Genomic DNA, 14,409 nt, shown 5'->3' with positions numbered 1-14,409 from the left:
TAATTATCGTCGTTGGTTATCTACCGGTAGCTTGACCACGTGTGTCGCACTTTCTGTTTATTTATTTATTTAATTATTTTAATCTCCGTCAAAAAAAAAAAAAAACATGCGTATTTAAAAATTAATTAAACAAATAAAATAATTTTTTTGAATTTTTACATTCTTTATCTATTTATCTTAGCTGTTAAATTAATTTTTTCATTGATAAAAAATTAAATGTACATTACAGAATTTTCTATAAAAAATTCCAGAACTTTTTTTTTTTTTATTTTGGAGTAACCTTCAGTAGAAAATAAAAGGCTACAAAAGTCAGAGGGCTGTTGAACTCGTGAATCTGTAAAACACACCCAGGTTGTCTATCATATACTATTTGCACCCTCTCGTAATTTTCATAATGTATACCTCAAAGTCATATCAATAGAAGCTTTAAAATGAACAGAATAATGTTTTCATTTTATATGTATTTTTTGTATATGCGAGCTTTCTTTTTTTTCTACAGGGTTTGTAATCCTTGCTCTTGCTGAAGCTTCAAACCCTCGAAGCACATCTCTCCACTGCGGTTGTTCATGAGCTTTTTTAGAGGAGGGTGAATTTTGCCAGACAATCCCTCCATGTCCCTTAATCAATACTGACTTGCCTCTGCTCTGCAAACTGGAAATATGCTCCATGATATTTGCTGGACCATAAAATTTTTTCAACACAACTCTATGCAGATATTTTTTGCATTGATTTTATTTTTTTATTTAAAAAATTTATCTTGTTAATTTGCAGTTAAAAAATTACTGATAACATTTATATTAATTTCTAATTATTAATTTTTATTTTATATAATTTAGAGAATATAATTTTATAATAAAGATTTTTCAATTTGTATAGAATTTTTTTTATTAAAGCTTGGATGATTTTGTTCATCCAGTTAGTTTAACAATTACTATGTTTAAATCAACAACTGTCACTTGAATCATTTATTTACTTTTATTTTTCCAAAACAGTTAGCTTCTCAATCGTCGTCGTGGTTGGCTATTGATGCGTAAGTAGTTCAAATTATTTTTCTATTATTTTCTCAACAAATTTCAAAACAAAAATTACAATACAATAAAAAATTTATAAAATACTTTTTATTATAATAAAAAAATTATTTTAAAATAATAAAAGTATTTTTAAGAGATATGAAATCAATTGATTGATGATTTTTTTCTTTTAGTTTTTTTTATGTACCATGTAACTGGATGGTATATTTGTGTCTCGTGATAGATGAACAATAAACATCAGTTGTTGTAAAAAAAAAAAAAAAAATATGTATAAAAATTCTGTAAGATCTTTGTCGTACCAGGAACTGCCAGTTTGCATGTCTCCTGATCTTGGCATGAATATAAATTATTGATCATCGACATGATTCGACATTATCTTAAAAAAATTTTAAAACTTCAATTTACATATTGACTTTTCAAAGCATTATCATAAATAATTTGATAAACATTTGATGATTAATTTGACACTTGATGTTAATTTTGTTATAATCAATAATCAAAAGACAAAATAAATAATCCAAATTTATTGGGTAAATATTCGTATTTGTTTACAGTTGTACAGAGTCATCAAAAAAAATTTTCTGACATATTTATTTCAAGTCATAATTGTACACAGAGTATCAGGAGAACATGATCAACAAAGAAGGTATCCAACACTTTTCTTCGTGCTTATTTTTCAAATATAAACATTATTTTTGACATGGAGCCTTGAGTTGAGCTCCAAAACTTATTCAAAATTAAATTTAAAATTTAATTGCATATTTTTCTCAACTAATTACATCAATTATTATAGTTTAATTTACAATTACAAGTAAATTTTTATTTATTTTCTTTATAAATATTCACTTGGCGCTGATTTTTATTCAAATAAAATTGTGTTTAGTTTTGGATGTAAGATGACAGCACTGATCAATTTTTAAACGATTATATTTTTTTTTAATGACACAATTCAAGGAAAAAAAAATTATCAGCTGTTTATATTTTTGATAGAGCTTGATAGAGCTTGATTAATGTTTTTTTTTTTCTTTTGACAATTATTAAAATTATAATTCTTTTTTTACATCAACAGGTTTATTTAAAACGAAATAATAATGGCTGCAATTCGTCACACACTTCAAAGAGAAGTATTTACACCAAGTGATGAAAAATTATTGAGTGTTTGTTTTGTTTGTAAAACATATAAGAAAAAAAAAACAAGTTTTTTATGTTTAGCAACAACAACTGATACACCAGGCTCATTGTTACTTTATCAAGTTAAAAAAAATGATAAAAATATATATAAAAAAAAACAATCATGGCCCCTGACTGATATACAAATAGTTGATGGTGTAAGCTATGATTCAATGGACATAGAATTACATATTGATAAAATATACAAATGGTCATCAACAGCATCACAAGAACGTCGTACATTTATTAGTAATTTGTACACATACTCATGTAGTCTTCCTCAACGTCCTGAATTTAAAAATATACAAAAAGATTGGTTGATTGATCCAACATCATTAAAAGAGTCTGACAGTATAACATTAACACCAGATTTATTAACACCAGCAATATCATCAGATTATCAGCCAATAACTGAAAAAGAAGAACTAGATCTTGCTAGTTTAATGTCTGGTTGTAATTATGCAATATCAAATGCTGAATTATTTATGGAAAATCTATCAAAAGATTTATCTGTATTAGATGGTGAAAATGTACAGTCTGTATTGGCATCAGAACCACAAGTAACACAATTAATGAATGGCATTGAAGAAGCAATAACTGAAGCATCACTTGTCGAAGCTAGATTAACTGTTTATGATGAAGCACTTGGTAGAATACGTGAAGTTATGGCAAGAGTTGGACAAAAAAATCAAGCAATACATACAGCAAATCATAATGCACGTTTATTATTAGATCAATTAGATGCAATAATAACACAACTTGATATACCAAGTCAATATCAAAAAATAATAAATGAAGCTGAATTACCTGGTGGACGTATTGAGCTTGGTGTTGCTGGTGCATCATTATTAAAAGCAATAACAGCACCATTACCATCTGGTCTTGATAAATTAAGTGCTGTTACTGAACAAAAACGTCGTCTTGATAAATTAAGAGCTAAATTTTCAATTCTCGTTGCACGACATTTAAATAATTTATTTATACATTTAGGCAATGATCCTGGTGAAAATTCAGTAAGTGGTGGTGATTTAATATTACCAACTCATCAAACTGTTCATCGTGAATTAGAGCCTTATACTGAATTAATGCAATTATTAAGAAATTTAGATAATAAAGCATTTCAACAATTGACTAAAGTTTATACTGGAACAATGAGTAAACTTTATCAACGTGATTTAAAGTTATTTTTTGAAGAAGCTAAAAGTAGATTAATAAGTACAAGACCATGTGCTAATACAGCAAAATCTGGTAATCAAAAAATTGAAGATTTAATAACACCAGCACCAATGTGTTTATTGAGTGGTGAAATATGGGCACCACAAGGTGAAGGTATTTTATTAGATTCATTACTTGATCGTGCATTATCCCAGTTACAACCAGTATGTCTTGCTGAGCAAGCATTTTGTGTTGTATTTTTTCAATTAAATATTGCATTATCACCATCAAAAAGTGGTGACAGTGGTGATGATGCTATGGATAATGTTAGTAATGCAACAAGTCCTGGTTCATCAACATCAACAGCAAGTAATAAAAAACTTGAAAGACAAATAAATGAAGATGTTAGAGCAACAATGTCAGCAATATTTCCATCATTAGAACCAGAACTCAATAATTTCATATCATTTTTAGATAAAATTGATAGTTTTTGGTGTATGTATGTTCTGGTACGTTTATCACAACATGTTATGTCTGCACAAGATACTGGTTCATTTTTATCAATGACATTTGCATCAGCACTTGTACAAATAAAACGTTCATTTGATAAATTTATGCAATCACAACAACAATCAATAATAAAAGATACAAAAATAAATCGTAGAAATAAATGTGGTATATTGCCATATGTACAAAATTTTGGACCATTTGCTAAAATTGCTGAAAAAATATTTAAAAATTCAGATAGAAAAAATGATTTAGATAAATGGTATACCAAAATTGTTGGCAGTATGTTTGATGCTATTGTAATACACAGTGGTGAACATCATAAAACACCACAAGAAGTTATTAAAATGGAAAATTTTCATCATCTTTATGATTTATTAAGTCAATTGAAAATTACAGTATTAGATAATGAAAGAAAAGAAGCTAAACAAAAATATCAAGATGCATTAAAATCATATGTTATACAATATTTTGGTAGACCATTGGAAAAGCTAAATTTATTTTTTGAAGGTGTACAAGCTAAAGTTGGTGCTGGTGTTAAAGAATCAGAAATAAGTTATCAAATGGCATTTAGTAAACAAGAGCTACGTAGAGTTGTCAAAGAATATCCAGCTCGTGAAGTTAAAAAAGGACTTGAAAATTTATACAGAAAAGTTGAAAAACATCTTTGTGAAAGTGAAAATCTTTTACAAGTAAGTATTTTCATTTTACAATTATTATTTTTTAAATAATGATTAATTATATTCCTATATTTTTCAGGTTGTTTGGAGAGAAATGCAACAGGAATTTATAGCACAATATATTTATCTGGAAGAACTTATTCAACGTTGTTATCCAGACAGTAATATTACACTTGAATTTAAAATTCAAGAAATTTTAGAATTTTTTTCTGAAATAGCAAGATCTCATTAAACGACAAATAGTTATGTAAATAAATTAAAATTACTATGTAAATATTATTTGCGAAATAATAAAATAAATATATATAATATTCAGTATAAATTATTGATATTTTTTGATAATTATTTATTGGGCACCAGTTGTACGAAGTAAATTAAAACAATTCAAGAGATATTATTGTTATTTTTTTATATATTTAACATATTAATTTACTAAATTAAGTAAACATATTTTAATATTTTTATTCAACATCTGGATCTGGTGGTGACATGTTCAAGTAGAAGCATCCAGACATTTTGCCCTGAAAATTAATAAAAAATATATTAAAACAAACTGAATCAAGATGAATAATTAACATATAATTTTTTGTTAATTGTTTAAATTAAATACTAACGTATGCAATTGTGCCAGCAAGGAACAAGAGTCCACCAGCAAATTGGAAATTGTAAAGTTTTTGTTTCTTGTCGTATCTTTCCTGCCAGGAACCACCTGGTTTTGGTGCATCATCCATGGTGGCAAATCTGTATGGCTTGTCATCATGATATCTGCGAGTTCCTGTATTAAATCAACAACAATTATTAACATTTGGTATTGTCATTTTATCAGCTGACAGAGGTTATAGACTAAACAAATTATTTTCTACTCAAATATATTCAATTAAACAGTAGAAAAAAAAAAAAAAAAAAGCTGTCAGTTGAAATAACATCAAAGGTTGTTTTAATAAAAATTAATTTGATGTTTCAACAAAGTTTAAACAATGACATGAGCCTTGAACAACACCATGGTCATCATCATCAGTTACATAATTCACAAATTTTTAACACAAAAAATATAAATAAACAAATTGAATGAATAAATTTAAATTGTATTTACCAGTTTTTGCAACTCGTGCAACTGGACGAACAAGTCGGTGCAACATCCTTGATTAATATCTTTTGATGATTACTAAATTATAATGAAGGTGAATGAAAAAATCAATCACGCAATTGTTGTATAAAAAAAAAAATTGTGTGTTCTCTATATATATTTTTATTTGGGAATGGCCTTGCGCAGTCAGCCATTTTGTGTTAATTTCTAACGCGCTAAAGTTTTCATGAATTTTATTTTTCAAAGTTAATATTTAATTAAATTAATTTGTTAATAATAATTATTTATAAAAAAACATTCAATTTATAGGAAATTTAATGCTCTATATTTTCAAATAAACAGTTTATTTTTTTAATCAATTAAAATATATTTAATTGATTTTTTTTTTTTTCTAAATTAAATGTCGCCATTTTTATAGAGGACGCCACATTTCGATGTCACATAAAAAATAAATAAATAAATAAATAAAAACAATGACACCAAAAATACCTACACTGTTTAAAAATTAATAAGTCAATTTTGTGATTCAACAAACTTTAATTTAAAAGTAGTGAATCAACAGTTCCTAAAATTAAATAGTTAAAATAAAATTTATAAAAAAAAAGCTTTAATATTATTTAATTAAAAATGAGTGAATTTAAAGTACACACACTTGTTGCTGAATTAATTGGTTTATTAAAATCTCCATATCCACCAGAAAAATTTATTGATAAAGTTGAAAAAGGTGTTGCACCACCAGAAAATATACCATCAAAAAATTGTTTACGTTATTTAAAAAAAATATCACCAAATCCAGATGCATTTATAGAAAAATATGAAGAATTAAAGGATAAAAAAGTTGACAGATTAGGTTCATTTATGCAAGTATTATATCATATATCAGCTGATAAATCATTGAAGGATCATCTTGAAAAACATTCACAATCAATTGGTGGTATGTCATCACAGCTTGATCCAATAACAAGTGATGATTTGCCACAAATACAAAAGAAAATAATAAAAGCTGCCTTGGAAGATGAGAAAAAAAAAATTCAACAAGTCAATGCATTGTCAAAAAAATTAGAAACAACAACATTAAAAAATAATTGGGTATCAGAAAGACCAAGAATATCATGGGATTTTCAATCAAATTCACAGCTATCACCATATGAAAAAGTTGTGCCAGTTGTATCACAAGAATCAATACTTCTTTGGGATCTTTTGAGTTGTTTAAAAGGCATGGATGGTTCATATATTGTTTCAGAACCATTAACACATCCTTATGCTGTTAAAACATTTAAAATATCAGCTGATGTTGGTATATCTTATAAACAATTGGCACAACAAATATTACCACTTGCTTCTTGTTATTCAATGACTGTTAGATTTGTTGAAGAAAAAGTACAATCAAATGATGGACAAGTTAATCATGCTCTTGTTGGTGCTATTAGTTGTTTATTAAAAGATTATATGATGTTTATTTTACAATTAGAAATGGAGCATAGAAAAGGTAAATTAAATTTACAAAAACTTTGGTTTTATATTCATCCAACAATGTCAACAATGTCAATAATATCACAAATTACATCAACAATTTGCAAGGTAACTTAACTCTATTCAGCATATCAGCATGATGAACATTAGCTAGATAATAATTGTTTTTTAATTTTAATTATAGGCAAATGCAAGAGGTGGAAAAGTATTGAGTCTTCTTCATGAACAAATAAGCAACATGAGCTTTGAGGCAAAATCAAAAGAATTATGTTTATTTTTTATGCAATCAGCAAGTGTTCCATATATGAAAATTCTTGAAAAATGGGTTTATAAAGGTGTTATTTGTGATCCATATCAAGAATTTCTTGTTGAAGATAATGAAATAATACAACGTGAAGAATTACCAATGGATTATTCAGCAGATTATTGGGAAAAAAGATATACAATGAGACCAGAAAGAATACCAACATTTTTAAATGAACATGCACAAACAATATTACGTACTGGTAAATATTTTAATGTAATACGTCAATGTGGTAAAACAGTACAATGGGGAAAACAAGAACCACTTGTTTATCAATATCGTGATCAAAAATATATTGGTGCTATTGATCGTGCATATTCTGAAGCAGCAAGAACGCTACTTGAAGTATTAATACAAGAAAATGATTTAATGGGAAGATTAAAAAGTGTTAAAAATTATTTTCTACTTGCACAAGGTGATTTTGTTGTACAATTTTTAAATCTTTGTGATGCTGAATTAAGTAAAAGTATGTATGACATTGTACTTCATCGATTGGCATCATTGCTAGAAGTTGCATTGAGAACATCATCAGCTGATTCTGATCCTTACAAGGATGATCTTAAACCAGAATTATTGCCATATGATCTTCAGTATCAAATGTTTAGAATATTATCAATTCAAACTAGTGATGAAAAAGAATATTGTTCACACACTGGTAAACCACTAACTGGCATTGAAGCTTTTTCATTTAATTATGATGTCAAATGGCCTGTATCACTTGTTATTAATAAAAAAGCAATTGCCTGTTATCAAATGTTATTCAGGCATTTGTTGTACTGCAAACACATTGAAAGATTATTGTGTAGAGTTTGGGTAAGCAATAAAATTGCCAAAACATTTACTCATGAAGCTGCAATGGCTTATCGTCAAGCTTTTTCTTTGAGACAACGAATGTTGGATTGTATTCAACATCTTGAATATTACATGATGGTTGAAGTTATTGAGCCAAATTGGCATACGTTTATCGACAAAATGAGTAAAGTAAGTTAAAATATTAAATAACAATTTATGATTTTATTTATTGATCATTTTTTATTTTATCAGGTTACAAATGTTGATGATGTACTTAGTGTTCATCAAGATCTTCAAGACAGTTATTTAAAAGAGTGCATGTTGACTGATCCAGAGCTGTTGTCTTGCATCACTGGTATATCTGGAGCTTGCATGCAGTTTTGTGATTTTATGCAGGTAAATTTTATCATAATTAAAACTTTTAGCATGATAAATTCTTTTGGGAATAATAATTATTATTTATAATCAATTGAAACAATCAATTGATCATGTAAAAAACACTTTAGCAGCAGTTTAAAATAATATTTATTTTTAACTGTTGCTTGATTGTTTTTTTTTTATTTTTAAATTAATATTATTAACATTTGGCAAAGTGTATGAGCCGATATTTCATTGATGCTGAATTGACATCTATGATCAACGAAGATGAGGAAGAACAAAGTCAACATGAGGTACTTTAAGTGAACGATAAAATTATTGCATTGATAGATTTAGATTTTTTATTTTTGTTTGCTTGCATAGATCATTCATCGTGATTTTGTTTATTTTTATTTTTTTGTATTCATTACGAGTGAAGAAGATTTTTTTTATTATCAATATTTTTCATGCTCGTAGAATTGTCAAGATGTCAATCACCATTAATTGCTTGCTGTATTAAAAATTTTACCAACCATATTGTAACTAAAATTTAACCAACATTATTATCAATTTATAATTATTAATGAAATTTAATTTTGTCATCAGGTGAGCAAGACTAAATCGAGCAACACAGCAGCCAGCTTTGAGGAAACAATTGAATCTCTTGATACAAAATTTACTGATGTATTAATTCGTCTTCTAAATCGAATCTGCGATTTAGGCTGTGACAACAATAATGAAAAATTGTTGAATGTATTCTGCAGGTAATATTAAATTTTTAAAATTAAATTATTAAAAAAAAAACTTGAAAATTAAATACAAACAGTTTTATTTTATTTTATTTTTTATTCATTTATAGATTGGATTTCAATTTGTTTTATACTGGAATAATGGCTCGTCGAAATGCTGAGAAAGCAAGTCAACCACAAGAAGCCACAACAGCCTAAGAATAATTATTTATTTATTTTTTTTTTTCATTTTTTGTTTTGTTTTAAAAATTCAATAAATACTGTAATTATCAATAAGATTTTTTTTGTGTAAGCAATTTAAATATTCTTCAATATATTTTTTTAAAAAATATTACTCAATTTATATCTTCCAAAAACCCAAATTACATTAATTTATTAGACGAATTACTCATCCTATAATTGTAAGGTAACTGTAGAGGTTTATGACTGGTGAATCGGTTTGTGAATGTTCCGTATAATTTGTATGGGCAAGTGGAGGAGTTGATGGAAAAATATACAGGCGTTCACGAACCTAATCACCGGTCACAAAACCCTACGTTAATTGGATCACAATAATTGAATCTCTAAAAATGAACATTCCTACTGATTATTAAAAGATGGTAAAGTTCACGATGGTGATTTATTTTATTGATATTAACATGTGAATAAAATTTAACATGTACAGTATACTTTTGATTATCCAAAAAAAAAAAAAAAAACATTACTGATCATTTAAATCTATATAAAAAAAAGAAACTATAGTTATCGTAGAAATAATATTTAGTAACCGCGTTATAAAATTTTATATAAAAAAATTAATATAAGATTTTATTTTTACAAGATTACCTTGGTGGAAATAATTCTCCGAATTTTTCTACTTTTCTCCACCTCTTCTCCAAAATTGTTTTTTAAAAAAAAGACGGAGAATTATTTCCACGAAGGTAATGAAAATTTTTTGGTATATTATTCAATGCTGTCAGTCGGTTTTAATGAATTATTTTTTAAACTTCTTTCAATACTTTCAAGAGTTTCTTCAAATCGATTAATTCTTTGATTAATATTCATCAGTTCAATCATTATTTTTTCTCCCTCACTGACACGATTATTTTCTGATAAAATAGCTCTAGCACTATCAACAATTTTATCATCCATTGAAAAATTTCTACAACCTTTATTTTGATGGTTTTTACCGGAAATTCGTATGACATTTGATTTGTATGGTTTAACACTAATTTTGCCGAGTGGTAAATAATTTGGAAACATGAGTATCCGTTTTGTCATAAAACCCAGTAATTTAAAACGATTGCTCATTAATTGAATACAGCATTTACCGCGTGAGTTTGCATTTTCACCGATAGAAATTCTTTCAACATATGAAATAAGTTCAGTTCGTGATACAAGTCCAACTAGCTCAGCTTTTCCAAGTATATCAGCAGTATCAGAAACAGCAAGGCCATTCAAAAGATTAAACAGTACAATGGCAATGAGAAAAACAAAAAGTACAAAAATAAATCTACCCAAAGTAGGATGTAAATCAAACGGTATATCACTGGCATCAAATTCACCGGTTAACATAACTATTGTTTTAAACAATGACTGAACGGGATTTAAAAATTTACTATCATCACCATTTTTAAATAACGTAAAAAATGCCAGTGCAAATGAAAATATTAAAAATGCATAAAGAAATAAAAATTTCATGAAATTAATTGATACCGTTTTGAACATTTGTATGCTAGTTGACATTCTTGGATGTTGTCCAATTAAAACAACAAGTTCCCATGCTGATAAAAGAATAACGATTGAACCAACTTGAGAACCAGCCCCACATAAAACAGCTATTCCCAAAATTATAAGTGTTACCTCAAGCCAATTTTCAATGCTCTGGACATAGTGACGTGGTGATGATATCAACTGTATAAATTCACGAGATGCTAGCAGAAATAAAAGTGCTGCTGTCAGAGTCAAGAGCATTGATGGTTGATTCCAAGATGTTAAAAAAATTATATCTGAATTTTTTGTTTCTAAATTTTCCAGTTTAGATGTTCCATTAGTTGTTGTTCCATCGTTATACGCCATGAAGAGAATATAACAATTCATGAGAGTATAAAAAATAACGTAGAATACAAAATTTGCATAAAGAATTTGTCTGATACGATGCCACTTGATGGATAAAAATGATGATAGTATTGGATGTTTCAACAGATGCTTCAAGGCTGGTTGTTGAGAAATATATCTCAATGGTTCCATCTCCATTGTGCATGGATCATTCATTTGATAATTTGATGTTAAAAAATCATCTACAGCTGAATCTTCAGTACCAAATGTTACTGAATGAGGCATCAGACACTTGTAATCAAATTCAATTTCGTATTCATCTGTTCGATCATTGCTACTGTGTAGACAACTGTCAAAGTAATCAGACAAAAGACTTGGTGATATATTAGCAAGTGGTGGAACTCCAAGAACATTTTTGTGACCAATATAGCTTCCTAATTTTAATAAAAGTTGTATTGCCTCTGTGTCTTCAGCTCTTGCTGCATAATGAAGAGGAGTGTTTCCTTTGTCTAATTAAAAAATTAAAGAAAAACAAATATTACATTTTGAAATTTAGTGGTACTATTAATAATTTAAATTTGTTATAATTACCATCTTCACAACGAACGTTGACACCAGGTTGATTTAAAATTATTTTTAAACATTTTAATCTCGATCCCTGCTCAACACCAGAACAACAAGGAACACCAAGTTCTCTCGCTGCAGTCAATACTAAATCTCCATCAACTTTACTACCAGATTTTAAAAATTGTTGAAGAATTTGATAATTTCCACGTTTAACTGCAGCATCCAGTGCCTCATAAGGCAATCCATCACCTGTCTCAGCTTTTGTCTTCTCCAATAATCCAACAATACCTTTGCAAAAATTTTTTTCTGCACACATAACAATTAATCTATCAATATGATCAATTTGTTTTTCCTCAATTTTATTTAAATTTTCTAAAAAATGATCTTCATCATTTGCATCAAGATAAAATCTCAATACATTAAAATCAATTTTTTGTATTTCTTCTGGTGGTAATATTATATCTGGATATTTATTAATCAATAAAACACGCGTTGTTTTTTTTCTAAAATCACGATAGCTATCAATATCAGGTTTTAATCTTGAATAATTCATAATTGTATCAACAATATCACGATAGCCAAGTGTAACAGCAGCATGAAGTGGTGTTACACCCTTTGAATTTGGTATATTTGGACTTGAATTATTATCCAGTAATACCTTGACACACATTATATAATTTTTTTGTACTGCAAAGTGAAGGGCAGTCTCCCTGTTAACTTCCAAATTTGGATTTGTTCTTGAATCATCCAGGAGTATACCAATGACATCATGATAACCATATTCACTTGCAAAATGTATTGGTGCACGTCCATGAAATTCATTTATTTTATTTGTCTCAGCACCATTATCAACAAGTAGCCGGACAAAATCAGTCTTACCTTGACTACAAGCAATGTCCAGAAGTGTTTTCTTAACTGGATCTGGATAAACATAATTGACATCGATAATTGATGGTTTTTTCTTTAACTCCCTTATAAGAAAACTTTTGAATACAGCATAATGATTGACCAATAAATTTTCCAGAAGAAGCTTATAAATAATTGGATTATTTTTCTCCAATACACTCATTTGTAATAACTCTTCTTCAGCATCCATCATCATCTGGAAATAATTAAAAATTTGTTATTTTTTAGCGCGACAATTATTTGCCTTTGAGATTATTATTTTGTTTTGTTTTTATTTATGTATATGGAGCTATATGATGGGAGTGTCGGAAACAGGAATGACGTGTTTGATATATAAATTGTATACATCAGCGTGGGTATGAAATTTTTTAACGTCCCAGCGAGCATGACCATGACAATGATGTCATCTCGAGATTGAGCATCAGGGATTAAGTGGCTTTTCGAGGTCTTTGAATTATTTATTTGTTTTTTTATCAACACTGTTTTTACCTTATTAATATTATTATTCAATTGAAATGTAATAAATTATAATTTGGTAATTCTATTGGCACTTTATACGGAGGGATTTACGGAAAAATTTATACAAGTTGGAGTGAAACTCCTAAATGTCTCGGTAGTAATAATTTCTTGTAAATTTCTCCGTATAGGTGCCAATAACAATTTGATAATATTTTAATAATTATTTAAATTGATAAAAATCATTTCAATGGTAACAGGAAATTGTTATTTCCTGCAGTTACTCAACAACGAGTCATTGATCTTTCACTTGGATAAACAATAACAAAATGTTTTTTAAATCAATGCAATTTTTTTTTTTTTTTCCCGAGTAATTTTTAAATTAAATATTTTTATTTTTTTGTAAAAAAAAAAAAAAACATACGAATGTTTTTACTTACAATAATTATTTGCTTGAAACAGCTAAACACCTGTTATTATGACGAACGTTTTTTTAATTGTATTTTTTACTTCTTTGAATTATTTATTCAATATGAGAAATTAAATAGACACATTGTACATTGGGATGGTTGCTTGACCAGACTGAGGCCACTGTGACGATTATCATTGCTATGCTGTTGATGATTTCTGTCTCTTTTTACAGTTAATAAATGGTGGGACTCATAATATTACATAGTTTTGAATATGTGGAAGTGGAAAAAAAGCCGAGTGCAGACTCGTCTTTCAATACATTCCACTTCTCCAATTAAAAATGCCACTTGCATTTTTAAAATTTTTTTATTTTTTATTTTAATAAATTGATAAGAAATTTGTTTATATAGTTTTACTAATAATTAATATTTTTTTGTTTCGAAGAAACAGGTATATATTTTATAAGAAAAAAATGTTTTTTTGAAACAATTATAAAAATTAGAACAAATCATTCCCGGTAAAACAAAAAAGCTCAAATGAAAGATAAACTGATTTTTTATTTTTTTATAAATTTTCGTATTTTTTTCATTATGCTTTTTCTTACAGCGGTTGTGAGGAGTGACGATGTTTGACTTTCTTATAATTTAAAAACATGTAAATTTATATTTTAATTTTTTTATTTAATTTAATTTTAATAGGACTACTTGATATGAAATCAAGAACGTAA

General features: G+C 27.5%; 4 protein-coding genes across 5 annotated transcripts; 2 read left to right on the top strand and 2 right to left on the bottom strand.

The window, feature by feature from the left end:
- Nucleotides 1-1,960: 1,960 nt before the first annotated feature.
- Nucleotides 1,961-4,865, top strand: LOC122855545 (exocyst complex component 1). Its single transcript, XM_044156997.1, has 2 exons — nt 1,961-4,555; nt 4,623-4,865. The coding sequence occupies exons 1-2, from the start codon at nt 2,123-2,125 to the stop codon at nt 4,773-4,775; spliced, it is 2,586 nt and encodes an 861-aa protein (XP_044012932.1). The 5' UTR covers nt 1,961-2,122; the 3' UTR covers nt 4,776-4,865.
- Nucleotides 4,866-4,937: 72 nt separating this feature from the next.
- Nucleotides 4,938-5,803, bottom strand: LOC122855546. Its single transcript, XM_044156998.1, has 3 exons — nt 5,637-5,803; nt 5,158-5,318; nt 4,938-5,064 (listed from the first exon to the last, which is right to left on the bottom strand). The coding sequence occupies exons 1-3, from the start codon at nt 5,680-5,682 to the stop codon at nt 5,005-5,007; spliced, it is 267 nt and encodes an 88-aa protein (XP_044012933.1). The 5' UTR covers nt 5,683-5,803; the 3' UTR covers nt 4,938-5,004.
- A 302-nt stretch (nt 5,804-6,105) lies between these two features.
- Nucleotides 6,106-9,704, top strand: LOC122855544 (gamma-tubulin complex component 2-like). Of its 2 annotated transcripts, XM_044156995.1 has the most exons (6): nt 6,154-7,211; nt 7,288-8,388; nt 8,452-8,595; nt 8,793-8,870; nt 9,163-9,320; nt 9,416-9,704. In XM_044156995.1, exons 1-6 carry the CDS (start codon nt 6,258-6,260, stop codon nt 9,501-9,503), a joined length of 2,523 nt encoding a protein of 840 aa, XP_044012930.1. In that variant the 5' UTR covers nt 6,154-6,257; the 3' UTR covers nt 9,504-9,704. The 2 variants fall into 2 exon arrangements, with proteins under 2 accessions (XP_044012931.1, XP_044012930.1); XM_044156996.1 differs by lacking the exon at nt 8,793-8,870 and having other exon boundaries at nt 6,106-7,211.
- On the bottom strand, nt 9,513-13,871 carry LOC122855543 (transient receptor potential cation channel protein painless-like). The gene is made up of 3 exons (XM_044156993.1): nt 13,712-13,871; nt 11,934-13,011; nt 9,513-11,851 (listed from the first exon to the last, which is right to left on the bottom strand). Exons 2-3 carry the CDS (start codon nt 13,009-13,011, stop codon nt 10,248-10,250), a joined length of 2,682 nt encoding a protein of 893 aa, XP_044012928.1. The 5' UTR covers nt 13,712-13,871; the 3' UTR covers nt 9,513-10,247.
- Nucleotides 13,872-14,409: the final 538 nt, after the last annotated feature.

The sequence above is a fragment of the Aphidius gifuensis genome, linkage group LG4 (genome assembly GCF_014905175.1).
Source record: "Aphidius gifuensis isolate YNYX2018 linkage group LG4, ASM1490517v1, whole genome shotgun sequence".
Lineage (NCBI taxonomy): Eukaryota > Metazoa > Arthropoda > Insecta > Hymenoptera > Braconidae > Aphidius > Aphidius gifuensis.
The sequence above is the reverse complement of the archived record's forward strand: the minus strand, read 5'-3'. Positions and strand labels throughout refer to the sequence as shown.